General features: G+C 38.1%; 1 protein-coding gene across 2 annotated transcripts in view; it reads right to left on the reverse strand.

The window, feature by feature from the left end:
- Positions 1 to 699: 699 nt before the first annotated feature.
- CDH9 (cadherin 9) overlaps positions 700 to 20,231 on the reverse strand; it is a 102,502-nt gene continuing 82,970 nt past the window's right edge. For both annotated transcript variants that reach the window (XM_084881656.1, XM_084881657.1), the window contains exons 8-12: positions 9,641 to 9,777; positions 8,767 to 8,888; positions 7,102 to 7,219; positions 6,753 to 7,004; positions 700 to 1,562 (exon numbers count right to left, since the gene is read on the reverse strand). In XM_084881656.1, the coding sequence (XP_084737782.1) occupies positions 1,075 to 1,562; positions 6,753 to 7,004; positions 7,102 to 7,219; positions 8,767 to 8,888; positions 9,641 to 9,777 (1,117 nt within the window). In that variant the 3' untranslated portion in view covers positions 700 to 1,074. The remainder of the gene's footprint in view (positions 1,563 to 6,752; positions 7,005 to 7,101; positions 7,220 to 8,766; positions 8,889 to 9,640; positions 9,778 to 20,231) is intronic.

Raw genomic sequence — 20,231 nt, forward strand, 5'->3', positions numbered from 1 at the left:
TTTTCAACTTCTCAATAAAAGGATCAATTCAAAAACTTCTCTAGTTTGTTGTCGCACACTTTAAATGTTACCCAAGTTATATTCCATGAATTGTCTGATCATGAAGAAAAAAATCAGAACTATTATCTCTCATTCTGAAAAGTACTATTGATGGAGGAAGAGTGCTTCAGATATTTTTCTTTATCTACATAACAATGCTGACAGAATTACTCTGTGAATTCCCTGGTTGGTTCCATAGTAAGAACTGCAGAAATAAACAAAGATAATCATTCACAATTATATTTATATTTTATATTCCAAAAGTGTCTCATATCCTATTGATAGGTAGGTACCAGTAGCTCAATGAACACTTGTCCATTTTTAAGTGGTCAAAACAGATTTTCACAATTTATGTTAAATCACATATAATAACAAAGCTAACTGCTTTTTCCCTGAGTAAATAATGTTTTAGCTTTAAAGATATAAACGTTTTCTGTTATAAGTGAGATCAGAACTGCTTCTAAGAATTAAATAAAATGAAATTTACTTTTATAAATACTAGTTTATTTCATAAAAATACAAAAATATAAATATACATTTATAAAAATATGAATAAATTAACACCAAGACATTCTTCAACTAAATAAATATGTCAGTAATAGTTATTCCTATTCCTTTAGGGATATAGTTTTCCATTTTAATTTACAAAGCGGTTGCACAATGATTCATTTAATAGTAAAGGTGACTTTAAGTCAGTTAAGAAAACATTTATAAAGTTATTATATAATATCTAAGAAAAGGCACAAAAAGCCTTTATGTATTTTTGTTGATTATTGATGTGATATATTTTTCTTCAGAGATTGTTAGGCAAAGAGGGTGAACTGGTTATTATATTATTACTTAAAAAAAAAATCTATGTCATTCGTATTCATTCACAGAAACTTACTGATAAAGCAAACCCTTACTAAGACAACACCTACGTATTGTTTGTAATCTTGATTTTTTAAAAAAATTTCCTTCAAGGAAGAGAATACAGGCCACTCAATCTAGTAACAAAGAGTACTTCCACTAACACGGGTCAAGTCATATGATGCTCTATTCTCGGTCACTCTCATCACCCCCGTACATATCGGCCAATTTTTTAAACCGAGGTCCCCAGTCACTGAGGTAATCATAATCCTGGTTACAATCTGCTGTGAGCGACTCTAAAGAACTGAGAGAATCTGCTATGGAGTCATTGCCTTCATAGGCATAAGTAGCCAGAGAATCATAAGGAGGTGCGCTGGGGTCTGAGTCATTTTCTTTTAATCTTCGATGGATAAAATCTTGTACATCAATGTTTTCCCACAGAGGCACAGTCCTCCTTATCTGAAAAATAGTTTCTGGCATCACATCCCTTCTAAGTTTACTATCTTCTCTTGCTTCTGGATTTCTTAACGTGCCAATATCAAAAGCTTGTGTGTCTTCTTCCCCGCCCCCCTCGTCATTGTAGGTCACGATGTTGTCCCGGACATCGTCTTTTGAAATGATCAGAGGTTCCTTTTTTCTTTGCCTCTTCAATGCAGCAAACAGCACAACTAAAACTTTTGAGAGAGAGAGACAGAGAGGGAGGGAGGGAGAGAGGGAGAAGAGAGAAGAGAGAGAGAGAGAGAGAGAGAGAGAGAGAGAGAGAGAGAGAGAGAGAAATAAACATAGTGAGATCCATAATGCAGGTTTAAATTAAATATAGCACACTTCTGTGAATGAAGTTTGTGTGGTGTGAGAAGTGCTAAGATTGGATTAAAAAAAAAAACAACCCTAAAGTAACTATCATATGTAAATATAGGGTGCTTTGGGCCAATGACTAGATACTCTGAAATGATAAAGAAGTAAATATTATTGTTTCATTATTCTGCATTCAATATCCACTCTTCTATGGAGCTCTGACATTGAAAAAGCATTATTCAATTACAGCTAATATATTTAGTCAACTGTAAATATTTAATATTTATTTCTCCAAAATGATAGTGTTTAAATATACTAAAAATTTAAAGCTACAGTAATTAGCCAAGAGAAACTGAACATCAATTTAATATTTTCTTAATAACTCAAGGGAATATATGTAAAATATTATTCCTATATGTTCATGCATGTATATATTGCATTCTTTACATCTGTTATATGTCTATATAATACATGGGTATATGTATGCATAAACATATACAACATATAACAGATATACAACATATCTATACTAATAAAAGCCTAGGTGGTCCTCACACCTCGCATGATGCCCTCATGTCATCACAAGATAGCTGCCACAAGATGGTCAGCAGGGGAGGGCAGTCAGGGGCAAACAGGCCTGCAGGGGAGGGCAGTTGGGTGTGACCAGGCTGGCCAGAACCCACCCATGCACGAATTTGTGCACTGGGCCTCTAGTATATACATAAATATGGATATGCTACTGATCTCATTCCTTCCCATAGTTCATATATGTTTTTTTTTTAAACTCCTTTATTGATCTGGCTTTGAAAGCCTGCTTAAGATAGGAACTATAACACATTATTTTGTTTTATATTACAATATAAAATACAAATTCAAACACATTTTAAGCTTATACTCATCTTACAAGAGTCTCAGATAATATTGTGTTTCTTAGGACTTTCTTGACTTTCCCAGTTGCATTCAAACTTTTTGGTGAAAATGTTAATTGTACTACATGTAATTTCTGCATTGTTTTTGTTTATTACCTATATTATTACTTATATATACATATAGTATCAAGTTAACTGTAAATGTCCCCACATATGGTATACTTTATTATTTTTATTATGTTACTTGATTTAATATATCCATGTATTTGATAATGAACATATGCAAATTAAATACATTATGTAATTAAAATACATTTAAAAATAAGAAAAAAAAACATGTTGTTTGGAAATATAAACTTTCTATCGAAATAGACCACATTGCTGATTTTATACATATGAAAAATTATAATGAAAATTTCCCAAAAGCACATTTACAAATTGCCTGAAAAAATAATAAATGGGTCATTTACTTTAGGGCAGCTAAATGTTTTGTCAACACTATTCATGTGTCACTGAAAAACAAAAAAAAAATTTGGCTCAAAAAAGTCTATTATTTTTTCTCGATCTTTTTTTCAAGATTGTACAAGGTGCACTCATTTACATTGAGATCATTCTTCATGTTGGCCCTTGAGGCCTTTATAACTCCTTAAAAACCTGAGCAATGCTATCATCAGATTAGCCAACACATGTTTTGCAGCTCCTACTAATTGGTAGAAAGAATATTTTAAAAATTATTAGAAGCATCTTTAGTTAACCTCCACAGAATGGGCTTTAGCTGCTCAGCTACATCCAGAATCATCTTGGAGACTGTTCAGCAAAAATGAAACATAACTGTACTCTCGTGAACTGCCCAATAGGAAAAAAAAAAAAAAAAAAAAAAAAAAAGAAAAAAAAAGATTATTTTTAAACTTAATGTTCAATGCATTAATTTGTAATTTTTACTTTCTATAAGTAAAAGAAAATGATATAGTCAAATTATTTTAAAGGTTTAATAGCTAGCTGGAGGCCTGGCGTATGAAATTCATGTAAGGGGGAGGGGTGTCCCTCAGCCCAGCATGCACCCTCTCACATTCCAAGACTGCTGGCTCCCAACTGCTCATCACTCACCTGCATGCCTGTCTGATTACCCCTAATTGCCTGCCAGCCTGATCACCCCCAACTACTCACCTGCCAGCCTGATTGATGCCTAACTATTCCCCAGCTGGCCAGTTTGCCCCTAACTGCCCTCCCCTGCTGGGCTGGTCCCTCTCAACTGCCCTCCCTTGCATACCTGGTCCCCCCCCCACTGCCCTACTCTGCTGGCCTTGTCACCCTTAACTGCCCACAACTGTCCTTCCCTGTAGGACATCTTGTGGCGGCCATGGGGGTGGTGATCTTGTGTCCTGGAGTGATGGTCAATTTGCATATTACTCTTTTATTAGATAGGATACTAGTCAGCTTTATCTGACTGCCAAAGGTGTTCTTGGAACCAAAAGTATTTTTTTAAAAAATTCTGCTCTAGGCTTGCAACATGATTATAAACTAAGAAATGCCTTTCTTCCAACTGTAACTGGGCATGTCTAAAATATCCTTGCCCATGCTATATCACTGTTGCAAAGAGCAGACTCTATAGTGTAGTAGCTCTGTCCCCCTGTCTGTATTCAGCCTCAAAACAGCAGCAACACTGCACGGGAACTTGGATAATGAAACCTTCAGAGGTTTTAGTATCTGGTTCTAACCATTTTCTACTAAAATAATAAAAAAAATCACTCTACATGTAGGTAATACATTGGGAAGGCAAACATAAGAGTGTGCCCTCTATATTGCTCAGGAAAGAAAGGTGGTTGGCTTTTCAGAATGAAAGAAGCATCAGAAATTTCTGCAGAGGAAACTATGATGCAGTTTAGTTTGATAATGCTGTAATGTCTAAACTTACTTGGGGGTGCTTTTATTCCCCCATGTATGCATGCATGTCTTTATGTATGTCTGTCTATCATATTGACACTAGAGGCCCGGTGCATGAAATTCATGCACTGGAGGGGGGGCGGGGTCCCCTCAGCCCGGACTGTCCCCTCTCACAGTCATGGAGCCCTCAGGGGCAGGAGGCAACCGGCAACTGGGGAAAGGCAATGTCCCCATCATACCTCTGTTGTTGCCCCTGTCGGCAACGCAAGCCTCAGCTGGCCCTGGTTACCTGAGCGTCAGGCGGCCCTGGGTGGTTGGGCAGCTGATATCTGAGGCTTGCTTGTGCCTCAGGCGTTGCCTGAGCAGCTACCACCCAAGGCTTTCCTGCACCTCGGGCTGGCTCTGGGCAGCTGGGGGGCTGAGGGTGGGTCCGGCCACACCACACGCCGGCCACCCCCCCTTCCCCAGTGGTGCTGAAAGGATTGAGGTACTCCAGCATGGCTGAGGGGGACTAGGCGTTGCATCTTGTGGCTATGGGTGCTGCCATATTTGTAATAGTGTGATGGTCAATTTGCATATTCCCTCCTTATTAGATAAGAATAAAAAAATCAGATTGAAATATACATGGTTCTATGTTCTTAGCTAGGGAAGTAGAACTATCTGAACAAATAAAACAAAATGAAAAGCATAAAAGTAGCACTTTGCTCAAAGGGTAAGCCAACATTTCATCTCCATGGGGATACAAAAATATTTTCCAGGAGAGCTACACTACCTAGCAGCAGGTGGAAATGAAGGGCTGATGGTGAGGGAAGTCATGTGTATCTTCTAATACTCTGAGAAAATTTTTTTCTAAATAGTTGGATCATTTTAACTGAAAAATAATGGTTTCTCTTCACTTTCATCAATCCCCCACTGAAGTCCTGCAAGATATCTGGCCAAAGGGATTTCATCCAGATAGTTTGAAAGGATTTGCAATGAAATGGAGCCAGCACATATGGGCACTGGAACATAAATTTGGCTAGCTATCTTGCCCTAAGCACAAGCATTTTGGATGACTATTTGTTGGAAACAGTTCTGGGGTAATGTTTTACAGTGGAACAACTGTTTAATTGAATTAAATCGTCGTCCTGTTAGGGCATGCTCAAATAAAACATTTGATATTGGAAGTATAACTTTATTCAGAAAACTTTGTAGATCTAGATATTTTTAAAAATTAACTTAAGCTTTTAACTCATATTTTGTCCCTTTTATTTATTATTATTTTAAAAATATATTTTATTGATTTTTTACAGAGAGGAAGGGAGAGAGATAGTTAGAAACATCGATGAGAGAGAGTCATCGATCAGCTGCCTCTTGCACACCCCCTACTGGGGATGTGCCCGCAACCAAGGTACATGCCCTTGACCGGAATCGAACCCGGGACCCTTCAGTACCCAAGACAAAGCTCTATCCATTGAGCCAAACCAGTTTTGGCTGAACTTAAGCTTTTAATTGGTGTATTTCACCACCATGTAACACAATTGATGGGGGAAAAAACATTATCTTATTGTGACAACTTAAATACCTTTGCTGTCTGATATGCATAAGTTAGTATTTGTTAGTAATGTTATCCGTAAAGTCACTCTTTGGTTCTAACCATTTGGTTGTAACCATTTGAATTTAGAAAGGATAATTCTAAATTCAAATAATCTGGCTTTTTCATGGCGGGTAAAACACTTTCTCAGTGAGTGACCTTGTGTATGTGATTGAACCTTTCTGTCGGAGAATACAAGTATTTACCTTACAGAGTTGATGTAACGATTAAATCAACTCTTAAATTAAAACTCATTGGGACACTAACTCTGTTTTGCACTAAGCAGTAGACATATGAGATACAAGAATCCATAAATATAAAATATCATTAGCTATTGTAGTGTTGTTTGTGAACTCTAGAAAGCTAGACATAGCCCTACAGATACTCCTTTTTTTTCCACTTGAAAGGACAATTTAAAAAAGAAGTTAAGCTTTAACAGGTTTGGCTCAGTGGATAGAGCATCTGCCTGCGGACTGGAAGGTCCCGGGTTTGATTCTGGTCAAGGGCATGTTCCTTAGTTGGGGACACATCCCCAGAAGGGGGTGTGCAGGAGGCAGCTGATCGATGATTCCCTCTCATTGATGTTTCTAACTCTCTATCCCTCTCTCTTCCTCTTTGTAAAAAATCAATAAAAATATATTTGAAAGAAAGAAGTTAAACTATTCCATCTTTAGCTATAGAGAAGAGTGCTCCCAGGGCAGGCTCCCTGGGCGGGAGGGAGAGGCCTGGGGGCAGTGCCTCACCCAGCAGGATGAGGACACAGAGCAGGATGGCCACCAGCGCCCCGGTGCTCAGGCCCGCGGAGAGCACCAGGGCCTGCGCGCTGCACGACTGCATGTTCCCGTGCTGGTCGCAGGCGCACACGCGGATGGTGAGCGTGCCGGTGCTGCTCTGAATGGGATAATCGTTGTCGAAGATCAAAATGGGGAGTAGGTAGGTGCTCATCTTGTGGCGGCTGTACCCATCTTTTCGAGTCATGATGCCCGCTGTGTTGTCTGCGGTTGGGGGAGAAGAAGGTGGAGAGGAAAAATAAGTCAGATCCGTTTTGGATGTTGCATCTCCCAACGTTCTGTTCACAGAAGTGCTCTGTACCTTTGTTATCCACGATGGTGAAGTTGGGGTTGAGGGGAAACTCTGGCACCGGCTCAAAGAAGAATTTGTGGCCTCGGGGAGGATCGTCTTTGTCCATGACACTGACTGTCTGGATCAACTGCAACAGAATGCATTAGTAAAGCCCAACAAGAAAACAGCTCTTGTTATTACCAGGCATTTTTAGTAAATATGTCACTGAAATGAAAGAAACCAAAAAACATATACAATCTTCAGAAAATCATGCCGGGGTTTTTCTATGGTTCTAGCTCATACAGCTGATCCAATTAAGAATAAAATGTCTCCATCAAGTATTCATTAACAGGGTGTCTCTACGCATTGTTGTCTGATTCCTGGCCAGGGCAGTGCCCGACCTTAAAGAAAAATATGATCAGTCCAACAGCAATCTACTTTGAACATTTTTAGAAAGCACCAGCCTTCTTTGTTACTAATCGGTTACCAATCTGTTGTCTACACTACCTAATGGTGGTTTCAAAGACAGAGAACAGGTGCATTAAAAACAAAACAAAACAAAACGCATCAGTGCTCAGCATCACCACCTTCTATAGACTAAAAACGCTATTAATATCGTTTTGGAAACTGAACAGTAGGTCATGTAATGTCAGCAGTCAAAACGTGAAAGCTATGGGGCACCATCACTGCAATCCTATTGCCTATCTTATTCAAACGATGTGCCTTTCTTTAAATGGTATGTGCCACGTTTAAAAAGATATGCAAATACATGATTCCAAAGCTATGTAAGATCAGTGTCCAAGTGGAGACACACAGAACTTCCTAGCCATGCTCCCTGAAGTCAGAGCTGTGCTGGAGAGCGGGATTGGAGCAGCCGAGGACAGATTGGGCGCAGAAGTCCCACAGAGCACTTCACGGTGTAACAGTCTCTAAGCCACACACCGGGGTGCCTGCTTTTCTAGTCCTGGGCATGCCATCTGTGCATTGTGAGACTGATCTGAAATCACGGCCGTTTAATTGTTCTTACTTTCAAACGTCTCCTCTACAAAAGCAAACAGTTGCGCCGTGAAACATCCTAATCTGCTAGTATACTCACTAGTCCAATAATTTTTCTCTATACTTTTATGTTAAATTGTGTATATATACATTTTTTCTTTTTGACAGAGTGACATGCAGCCTTATGTGTTTTTATGTAACGGTTCTGAGAGTGCATGGTTACTAATACAAACGGAACCCCATGTTTCTCTTTAGTAGACTAGAGCATTACACAGAAAAAAAAAAGTATATAATTTTTAATATTCTCGCTCAATATCTGGTGCAGAACAACAGAAAAAATATCTAAAATTTAGTATTGTTTTTAATCATAAACAACAACGGTCCTTTGATTATTCGACTCTGAGATTTTGAAATTAGATGGGCCATTCTTTAAGCATATTTTAAGAGAGAATACATCTCAGTAGCTTAAAGTATATTGCTTTTTTTTTTTAATCTTAGCATGGGTTCTATAATAAAAACAATATTAATACTCATCTTTTTCAGATCACTGTGACATTTTTGGTAAGAGGAGACAAAAATGTGACAAGAAAGTCTGACAATAGGTTGCATAAAAAAAATTGTGCAAGTAAAGTAATGCAAAGTCATCTGCTTTTGTGAAGAGGAAACATTATTTTTAAAGTTTATAATAATTTTGTTTACCTGCCCAGGTTTTGCATTTTCACAAACAAATGTTTCATAGTACATGGCAAATTCCGGAGCATGGTCATTTATATCTAGAATTCTGATGAAGACAGGAATGTGGCTACTTTGTTTTGAGTTATCTGCAACAAGAACATATATAAGGTTTCAATCTCATTCACAGAGAAGCAGTGATACCACTCTCGCTGTTTGTAACTTAGCAACAGATCTTTTCTGTGGTGATCACTACTTGATTGGACTGCTGATGGATATCTCAGCTTTCTTACATGGTCCAGATGGAAAATAGGATAAAAATAGGAGAAGATGATTGATAATAAGCCATTATTTGTAAGAGATCATTTTCTTAGACTGTTTAGTTTATAAGGTTATATTATATTTCTATTTTATAGTAAGATATGCAGAAAATCAAGTTTAAGATCTATATATAAAAGCCCAAGCAACTGGTAAGACCAAATGACTGGAATGACTGGAACGACTGGGCGACCAGTCACTATGAAGGGCACTGACCACCAGGGACAGACACTCAAATGCAGGAACTTCCCCCTGGTGGTCAGTGTGCTCCCACAGCTAACTGCCCACAGCCCCTCTCCCCCAGATGGCTGGCCCCCTCCTGCAGCCATTTCCCCCAACCAGGCAGCCCTCATGGGCCCTGATCTCTCATCAGGCTGAGGGACCCACCTGTGCACGAATTCATACACCAGGCCTCTAGTAGATGAATATTTGATAATCGTTAAAATAATTATAAAATCCAGGCATTCTAAATTATTTCTCTAAGAGATTTCTAATGACTAAATCATTCTGCTCAAGAAAAAGTTTATTTAATGCCATTGTTTGGTGAAAATAATGTGTTTAATTGGATGTATGCTCAACTCACTTATTTCTGTGGCTATAATGGTGATGTTGTGCCATGAAGATGATTCCCGGTCAAGGGGTTTTAAAGTGAAAATAGAGCCATTTTCTGGGTGGATACTGAAAATCCGGTCCATGTCAGTGTGCCGATCAACAGAGTATCTAGAAGAAAAGAGACTCATGAATCCAAGCATTATAAAAGATTATTATAATAGTTCATTTAATATAGTGGCCAGTGGGGAGGAAGGGCCGGACACACCCTGGAGCCAACTTCTCATGGTCTCTCTCTGGCCTTTTAATTATAGGCGATTAACAAAATGTTCTGATCAAGACATGGCCAGTAGAATGCTGAGAGTTCTTTTGAATTTTTATTTTAAAAAGTAACTTTCATTTAGACAATCTCTATATATAAAAGGTTAATATGTTAAGTGCCCCTCCCACTGTCTGACCAGTTGCTATGATGCACACTGCCCACCAGGGGACAGAAACTCAATGCAGGAACTACTGTTCTGTAGAGGGGAGGGAGCCCGATTCCTTGTGGCGCCGTGCAAATCCACCTTTGACCGTGGGTTATGTTGTTGTTGCCCCGAATCTGTTTTACTGGACACTTGCATTTGCATTCCACTCCCTATATGACAGCAACTTTGCAGAGTGCCCTCTCCCACTCCAAAACCCCTCTGGCGATGTTGGAGAGCCGGTTTCAACCTGATCCCCGCAGGCCAAGCAGAAGGAACCCATCTGCCTTAGGGATCCCTGATCCTTCCGTAGATGCTGGGGAGGGACCATGGAAGGTTGGCTCCAAGGTGTGTCCAGCCTTCTCGCCCAGTCCCATCACGCTGACCACCTTATAATTAATTTCCTTTCAATGTGCATGAATCGTGCACTGAGTCACTGGTATGATATATTTGGCTGTTGCCATTATTACAATTCTATGATTATGTGTACTTTGCTCATTATTTATACTCAGGAGCCCTTGTGGCAGCTTTTATAAGTTTTTAATTGTACTTGATATACTTGTTATTTTATAGACCCATGCAATACTTGAGAAATATTAAGCAGGTATATTATACTGGAGAGTTGATTACATTGGATAAATAGGAATTATGTTTAAGAGAACACATAAGAACTTGTGTCCACGGAGTCCTCATGAACATCAATGAATGTGGAGAGGCTGTTGTAAAAACATTACTTTTGAATGACTATTCAAAGAACAGAGCTGATTGAATATCTTCCTCCAATCTATTCCAAATAAAAAGGAAATGACATTATCACAGAGTTCCATGAATATTTCTCATTAGTCTAGATATGAAAGATGTCACTATGAAATTTATATCATTCTGTGGTTGGAAAATAATGTCATTCCCTAAAGGATGTCCATCTCCTTATCATTGGAACCTGTAATTATCTTACTTTACATGGTAAAATTTACTTTGCAGATGTGATTAGGTTTAAAAAATTGCCTTAGCTGGTTTGGCTCAGTGGATAGAGGATTAGCCTGTGGACTGAAGGGTCCTAGGTTCGATTCTGGTCAAAGGCACATGCCTGGGTTGTGAGCTTGATCCCCAGTAGGGGTTGTGCAGGAAGGAGGCAGCCGATCAATGATTCTCTCTCATTATTGATGTTTCTATATTTCTCTCCCTCTCCTTTCCTCTTTGAAATCAATAAAAATAATATATATATTTTTAAAATGAGATGTATATTGATCTTGATTATCTAGATGGACCTAAACTAATCATATTAACCCTTAAAAATAAAAAAGAAAGCAGAAAAGTAAAATGTTAACTAATATATATATTGGGTCGGCAGCTAAGTAATTGCGGGTTTCACACATATATGGCTTCAGTTGAATTTTTAGGTTTGCAGACGTAGTACAAATGTAAAACACATTTTGTTATTTGATAGTTGGCTATTCAGCTGTTAATCAGTAAAAAAAAGTTTTTTGATCTGTTTTGTAGTTTTCGTTTGGCGTTCGTTGAAAAATGGAAAATCAAAAGGAACATTTTCGTCATATTTTGCTTTTTTATTTCCTCAAAGGGAAAAACGCATCGCAAGCTCATAAAAAGTTATGTGCTGTTTATGGTGACGAAGCCTTAAAAGAATGGCAGTGTCAAAATTGGTTTGCCAAATTTCGTTCTGGTGATTTTTCACTCAAAGATGAAAAACGCTCTGGTAGTCCAGTTGAAGTTGATGATGCCCTAATCAAAGCAATAATCAATTCGGACTGTCACAGTACAACACGTGAGATTGCAGAGAAGCTTCATGTATCACATACATGCATTGAAAATCACTTAAAACAACTTGGCTATGTTCAAAAACTCGATACATGGGTTCCTCACGAACTGAAAGAATCACAGTTAACGCAACGCATTAGCAGCTGCGATTTGCTAAAGAAACGTAATGAAAATGATCCATTTTTAAAATGACTGATAACTGGCGATGAAAAATGGGTTGTTTACAACAATGTCAAGCGGAAAAGATCGTGGAGCAGGGCAGGTGAACCAACTCAAACAACATCAAAAGCTGATATTCATCAAAAGAAGGTTTTGTTATCAGTTTGGTGGGATTACAAAGGAATTGTCTACTTTGAACTATTACCACCCAACCGAACGATCAATTCTGATGTCTACATTGAACAACTAATGAAATTAAACAATGCAGTTGAAGAAAAGCGGCCCGAATTGACAAATCGAAAAGGTGTTGTATTCCATCATGACAATGCAAGGCCACACACATCTTTGGTCACTCGGCAAAAATTAATGGAGCTTGGTTGGGATGTTTTGCCACATCCACCATATAGTCCTGACCTTGCACCATCTGATTACTTTTTGTTTCGATCTTTACAAAACTCCTTGAATGGTAAAAATTTCAATAATGATGATGATGTCAAATCGTACCTGATTCAGTTTTTTGCTAATAAAAACCAGAAGTTTTTTGAACGTGGGATTATGATGCTGCCTGAAAGATGGCAAAAGGTCATTGATCAAAATGGGCAATACATTACAGAATAAAGTTATTTAGTTCCATGAAAAAATTGTCTTTGATTTTCTTTAAAAAATCCGCAATTACTTAGTTGCCGACCCAATATATATAAATCACATGGGCATCTTGCCAAAAATAAATTCCGATTCAGCAGGTGAAGTGTGGGAGCTGGTTTCTGCATTTCTAACTAATGTAGATAAATCTCATGTGGCAAATCCATGGACAAGGTTTGTATAGCAAGGTGACATACCATGGTATAAACTGGATAGAATAAAGAGTGAACACTTACAGACAACTAATAGATTAATCAGCATCATGTGTTCTCTTCACTTTTCTTGGTATCTATTAAAAGCACTTAACACATAAACTCCTTTTTAATCTGGTGAATTATGGAATTATAGTTCCCATTATAAATCTATTCATTATAAAGTATTGACTTTAGCAAATATAAGTAATATATATTTAGGTTTCTAAACATTGCCAATTTTTAAAAGGCGAAAGATTTATGCGATCTGAAGAGAAACCAGAGCATAACATTGCCAATTTTTAAACATTGGGTGAAAATAGTGATATGTTTTTTTTTTAGTTTGGGTTGCACTAATAAAGAACGTGTGACTTAGTGTATTAGTAGATGAATTATGCTGAATTTAAAGTATTTGTTACTAAACTCAGATTTCAAAAATGATTTAAGCAATTGAACATAGTACATATTGGTGCTTGCCTTCTATTTTCCATTAAACTTGTAAATAATTGGTTCAGACTCCCAAGTATTGCTTCAAAGTGAGTTTTTTCTGTACCTCAGTCCAAAAATGTGTAACCAGGTCAATCACTTTCTTGTCATCCTTAGAATGATACAACAGCATGAAAATGATAGTATTCCCACAAATTTTCAACAATCAAGATTGTAATTTTCTACTTAATTTTTATAAAAATATTTGGGGATGTTTGAAAAACTCATATAACATATGGTAATGGCAGAAGAATGGCTATAATTCTGGGGTGGAAAATCCTCGGCAGAGGATAATTAGAAATTTAGATATATTGGGTCGGCAAGTAAGTAATTGCGGGTTTCACACATATATGGCTTCAGTTGAATTTTTAGGTTTGCAGACGTAGTACAAATGTAAAACACATTTTGTTATTTGATAGTTGGCTATTCAGCTGTTAATCAGTAAAAAAAGTTTTTTGATCTGTTTTGTAGTTTTCGTTTGGCGTTCATTGAAAAATGGAAAATCAAAAGGAACATTTTCGTCATATTTTGCTTTTTTATTTCCGCAAAGGGAAAAACACATCGCAAGCTCATAAAAAGTTATGTGCTGTTTATGGTGACGAAGCCTTAAAAGAACGGCAGTGTCAAAATTGGTTTGCCAAATTTCGTTCTGGTGATTTTTCACTCAAAAATGAAAAACGCTCTGGTCGTCCAGTTGAAGTTGATGACGCCCTAATCAAAGCAATAATCAATTCGGACTGTCACAGTACAACACGTGAGATTGCAGAGAAGCTTCATGTATCACATACATGCATTGAAAATCACTTAAAACAACTTGGCTATGTTCAAAAACTCGATACATGGGTTCCTCACGAACTGAAAGAATCACAGTTAACGCAACGCATTAGCAGCTGCGATTTGCTAAAGAAACGTAATGAAAATGATCCATTTTTAAAACGACTGATAACTGGCGATGAAAAATGGGTTGTTTACAACAATATCAAGCGCAAAAGATCGTGGAGCAGGCCAGGTGAACCAACTCAAACAACATCAAAAGCTGATATTCATCAAAAGAAGGTTTTGTTATCAGTTTGGTGGGATTACAAAGGAATTGTCTACTTTGAACTCTTACCACCCAACCGAACGATCAATTCTGATGTCTACATTGAACAACTAACGAAATTAAACAATGCAGTTGAAGAAAAGCGGCCCGAATTGACAAATCAAAAAGGTGTTGTATTCCATCATGACAATGCAAGGCCACACACATCTTTGGTCACTCGGCAAAAATTAATGGAGCTTGGTTGGGATGTTTTGCCACATCCACCATATAGTCCTGACATTGCACCATCTGATTACTTTTTGTTTCGATCTTTACAAAACTCCTTGAATGGTAAAAATTTCAATAATGATGATGATGTCAAATCGTACCTGATTCAGTTTTTTGCTAATAAAAACCAGAAGTTTTTTGAACGTGGGATTATGATGCTGCCTGAAAGATGGCAAAAGGTCATTGATCAAAATGGGCAATACATTACAGAATAAAGTTATTTAGTTCCATGAAAAAATTGTCTTTGATTTTCTTTAAAAAATCCGCAATTACTTAGTTGCCGACCCAATAATAATCCTATATAATTAAAGCCTAATATGCTAAGTATCTAGTCCTCTGGTGACTGTTTAACCAATCAAAGTGGAATATGCTAATGATATTCTAAGGCCACTCAACTGCTCACTATGACATGCTGACCGCCAGGGGACAGATGGTTGACTGATTGACCAGTTGCTATGATGTGCACTGACCACCAGGGATCAGACACTCTGACCAGTAGGTTAGGTCCAGAAAATCAGGACTGAGTGATATAGGCCGGACACTCCCTAAAGCCCTCCCATGGTCCCTCTCCAGCCAGCCAACCTCCCACTTTCCTCTCTGGCCAACTGGTCCCTATTGGGACTGGGCAAGATGGGGCCAGACATGCCTTGGAGCCCTCTTGCAGTCTTTCCCCAGCCAGATCATTTATGAGAGGGGTCCCTTGGCCTGGCCTATGCCCTCTCGTGATCTGGGACCCCTCGGAAGATGTTGAAGAGTTGGTTTCTAAGCCCAATCCTGCAGGCCACTCTCCTTAGGAGGGTTCTAGCAGCAGGGCTCCTGGCTGGGGATCAGTGTTGCCGTGCTCTCCCTATTGGGACCGATTGAGTGCGAGCCCACAGCAGGCGCAGTGTGGCCGGGATAAGTGGGAGCAGCAGGTAGGAGCTGCAGGTAGCTTTGGAGTGTGGGTTTCAGCCTGATCCCCACAGGCCACCCAGGGGACCCCACCCATGCACAAATTTGTGCACTGGGCCTCTAGTGAATATATAAAATGCATAATGATATATATGTATATATATGTAATTCCTAAAAGGAAAAGCTCTATTGCATTTAACCAAGAACTCTTTGTCAGATAGGAATCTGAGACAGGTCTTATTTTTATGATCTCTAGTAATGTACTAAAATTGAGGATGACAGTCATTTAATTTTTAATCTGTAGCTTAATAGTGCTAAAAGGAAATCAAATATAGTATTTATTTCTAGTTGTCAATCCATCTACTATTTAGTTCCTAATGTGGGCTGAGAAAGTCAATGAAACATTAAAAAATGGCTTATTTTCCTTAATTCTGCTTATGAATAAAACAATCTGAAATTAAAACAAAGTCAGCAAAGTAAAACAGCCAGTCACATATATGCATTGAATGGACCTCAATGCATAATATTCACCTACATATATTTCTCTCCATTATTGGAAGGGTCAACAGTTAATCACTGCTGAATCGATCTTAGATTTCCTCCTACTATTTAAATTGAATATCAAAGAGAAAAATAAAAATCCTTTTGTGCTACTTGTCCTAGAGATTACTATGACAGTCCTATGATTGAGGAATTGCTAATAGTTCTAACATACAAATCCAGCTTTGACACACTTGGAGCCTATGTGCAATAAAAATAGGTTGGAATTTTGGCTGATCTACTTTTAGGTTCAAACTTGAAAGGCACTGTTTTCAAGTTAATTCATGAAGGATTTAGAAATAGCTCAGTTTAACATTAACGCTACAAACTTTCAGGTCTATATTCAGAAATTTGCCTCAGTGCAAAGAATGTTCTGCAGTTTTTCAAAGCCTAGGGATACATTTTCTTTTATTTAGCAGCCAAAATTCTATTTTCAACATTGAATAGGCCATACTGGTGTACCTATTAATAATAAGTGCACCAGATTACAACAAATGACCATAAAAGAACAATAAACACCCTTTACTTAGGAACAAAGCAATCTCTATGTTCCAGCAGCTTGCCTATTAAAACATTTTATTGATCTCTTTACATTGAATTTGAACAATAATTTTTAAAAATATCACTGGCATAATTTTTTAAGGAGTATCTTCTGCAGAGACAGGATCCAATTATATAGTCTGATAATAGCAAGTAAAAATATTGCAGGAGAACTGAGTATGCAGAAGCTGAAATCTGGTTTAGTTGGTTGCTCTTTGTTTTGCTGTATCACCTTATGTTTGTTTTGGATGTTCTACCATTGACAAGCACACTTCAGATTCCTATATTTGCATCTAATATTAAAAAAAAAAAGTGAATTAAATTACACTGGAACAAATTGGTAATATGAAGAAATATGTCAAAGATAGCATTTTTTTTTTAAATTTACTGAACTAGAGGCCTTGTGCATGAAAATCCATGCACTGGGGAGTCCCTCAGCCTGGCCTGTCCCCTCTCACAGTCTGGGAGCCCTCAGGGGATGTCCTACTGACAGCTTAGGCCCTGCCTAAGCTGCAATCTGGCCTCCCTCTGTGGGAGGCGACTGGGCCAATCAGAGGAAAGTGCAGCCCCATTACCCCACCTCTGCTGCTGCTTCTGGCCTTCCTCTGCAAAAGGTGACTGGGTTGATAAAGGGCAGGCACCTCCCCCTTCACGCCGCTGCTGCCGCCTCTGCCAGCCTCTGTGGCTGCCTGTTCTTGGCCCTTGCAGCCGCCGTGGCTTTGTGCAGAAGATGTCCAGAAGGACAGCCAAAAGACGCCTGGTCTATCTGGTCTAATTAGCATATTACCCTTTTATTAGTATAGATTCCAGGCACATTGATGACCAGCTGTCCATACAATTAGGCTGTGGCTATGCTCTTTCCTTCCAGCTACTGCTTTTCAGAAATGTGTTTTCTGCTTATGAACTAGCACAAATAATTTAAATCTTTGAACAAATGTTTTATGTGTTTGAACAAATAGTTTAAATCTTTTTTGCAGATATTAGTGACATATTCTAATTATTATTAGTTTAATCTGCATAAAAAATCAGCAAGTACTAGGGAGACACATACACTGAGTGGCCAGGTTATTATGACCTCTGAACGCATAATAATCTGGCCACTCAGTATATTTATATAATAGAGGTCGGTGCATGAATTTGTGCATGGGTGGGATGGGTGGGGTCTGGCCAGCCTGGCCAGGGGGAGGGGACATGGGCGATTGGATGGCCTGCCCCTGGTTGAACTCCTGGTTGAGGGGATAATTTTTATACTAGCCTTTTATTATATAGAATATATACCGAGTGGCCAGATTATTATGCATTCAGAGATCATAATAATCTGGCCATTCAGTGTATATATGAGTGCACTTCTTCAATTATTCTAGCTTATGGTGGAGTCATGTATTTTTATTTTTTTTATTTTTTTGAGGCATAACTAATTAATCATTACAAGTTTGCGTTGGACTTACTCTCAATTTGACTTGAGTAAAAACAAAAAGTTCTTCAAAAATTCATTGAACTTTAAATATGTTTAGCATTAAATAGGTGTGAAATGAGACGTGCTTTTTCAGAACCTGTAAAGCTATAATCAACCCTATAACTTGGGAATCCATGATTACTAATGAGGTGAAGCAGAGCTAACAACAGCTGTTAATTGTACCCATAATCACATGTTGCAAGTGGCAGATGCATTTCAGAAAATATGTTTGATGAGCAGATTTACTGGTGGGTGAGAATTAGTTCCCAAGCTCACCCTGGGAAATGTTTCTCCATGATGCTTATCATAGCCTATTTCTGCTGTGGGGATCAGTCATCCTTCTAAAAGCTTGGGATGACAATGTTGCCTCCTTTTATTGCTGCCTGTTCACACTATGTTTGGGTATCGACGGCATTTATTTCATTGCTAACGGAAAGAAACCTATATGCTATATTTCTAGGATGCCTTTATACATTGGCAGATGTAGCAGCATAATTTTAGGAATATAATTTCAGATTAATTTTTTCTCAATATTTTTCTTCTGTCATTATTCTTCAGATTTTACAGGTAAAATTGCTATTCTTCTCCCCTCCGCCCCAAGATGGATATCACATAAAAAGCAAATGTTTCTGGGATAGGATGAACTTAAAATTTATCAGTCACTTATATGCTGTGAAGCAAAGTTGCAAATTTCACTGTCATTTTTTTGACCCAGAAAATTTCCTCCTAAAAAAATGTGTCCTCACGGTGTCAGATATATGGCAGAATATGTATGAGTGTGTGTGTGTGTGTGTGTGTGTGTGTGTGTGTGTGTGTAAGTCTCCAAACAAGCTGGATTTTTATTAATGATGTGTCACCTACATGACAGTATGTCAGTTATGCTAAGTGAAAGAAGTTAGACAACAGAGAATAAGCACTGCATGATTTCATTTGTATAAATTCAAGAAAATCTAATTTAATCAGATCAGTATTGACAGAAAGCAGATTGGTGTTTGGCTGGAAGTGCGGTTAGGTTCCAAGAAGTTTGAGAGGAAGATATTGCAAAGGAACATGAGGAAAGGATAAGATATTTGTTCATTATACTGATTTGGGTGATGCATTAATGGGTATATTAAAATTTCAGAGTTTACTGAATCATATAATTTATAATTGTTCTCTTTTTTTGGTCAATACTATATCAATACTTACGTTCAAAGAGAAGAATAGAAATAGCTACCATTTTCTAAGCAAACATCTTTATAGTGTGAGCTTATGTAATTCCATATTGTGGCAATTGAAAAAGCAAAAAGAAATGAGACCAAATTCTGTGGGGTAAACGCCATGTTTTGAAAGTAGTGGGTGGGACATCAGAGGAAAGGTGGCCTGAGAGATCCCTGCCATCTCTGCCCTTGAAGTCTCAACAATCTGAACTGCTATGGCTCAACACATGGTTTCCTGAGAAATGCCCAAACATATCTGAGAAATCTGTGAGTTGAGATATCTACAAGTGAGCAAAAGGAAGCAAACTGGGGCGGTGAGAAGGGAGAAAAGCTGAGCTAAGCCATGGATGCAGCCCTTTAGCTTGAAGCTCACAGTGGGGCTTAGTCAGGTGACTAAGGTGGGGGGGGGGTTGGGGGGGGATCAGGGTGTGGGGGCACTGCTCTTGGTGCAGAGGAGCAAAGAGATTCCGTGGGCATTCCTGTAGGAGTGGTCAGTGCACTGGTTGAGTTTTTTCAAAAGAATTTTTTTCAACATTTTCAATGGATCCTTTAAGAACATTTCTAGAATATTTTTTCTAATTTAGTATTTGTTTAGATCACTTATTATTTGAACTATCACTTACCAAAGAGAGACAGTGAGATATAGTCACAACAGTCAAGGGATTAAAAATCACAGACTCTGAAGACTGATAGCCTGGTTTTCAAACCCAGCTAGGCCACTGACTAATTTGGCAAATCATTTAAATGTTCAGTGCCTTTATCTTACCATCTCCAGAACAGTGTAATAATAGGACCTACCCTATAAAGTGATGAGTCAAACTAAATGATATTTGCAGAACACTTAGAAAGACAGCCAGGGTTAAGAATCTGTGCTATGACAGTGTTTGTACTTGGTCATGCATTTTACAATGTAAATTTTTTTCACAAGGCTTGTAAATGGTAAGATTATTTTTCTGAAAACGTTACCTCTTG

This window comes from Pipistrellus hanaki (genome assembly GCF_964339955.1).
Source record: "Pipistrellus hanaki genome assembly, chromosome: 4".
NCBI lineage: Eukaryota > Metazoa > Chordata > Mammalia > Chiroptera > Vespertilionidae > Pipistrellus > Pipistrellus hanaki.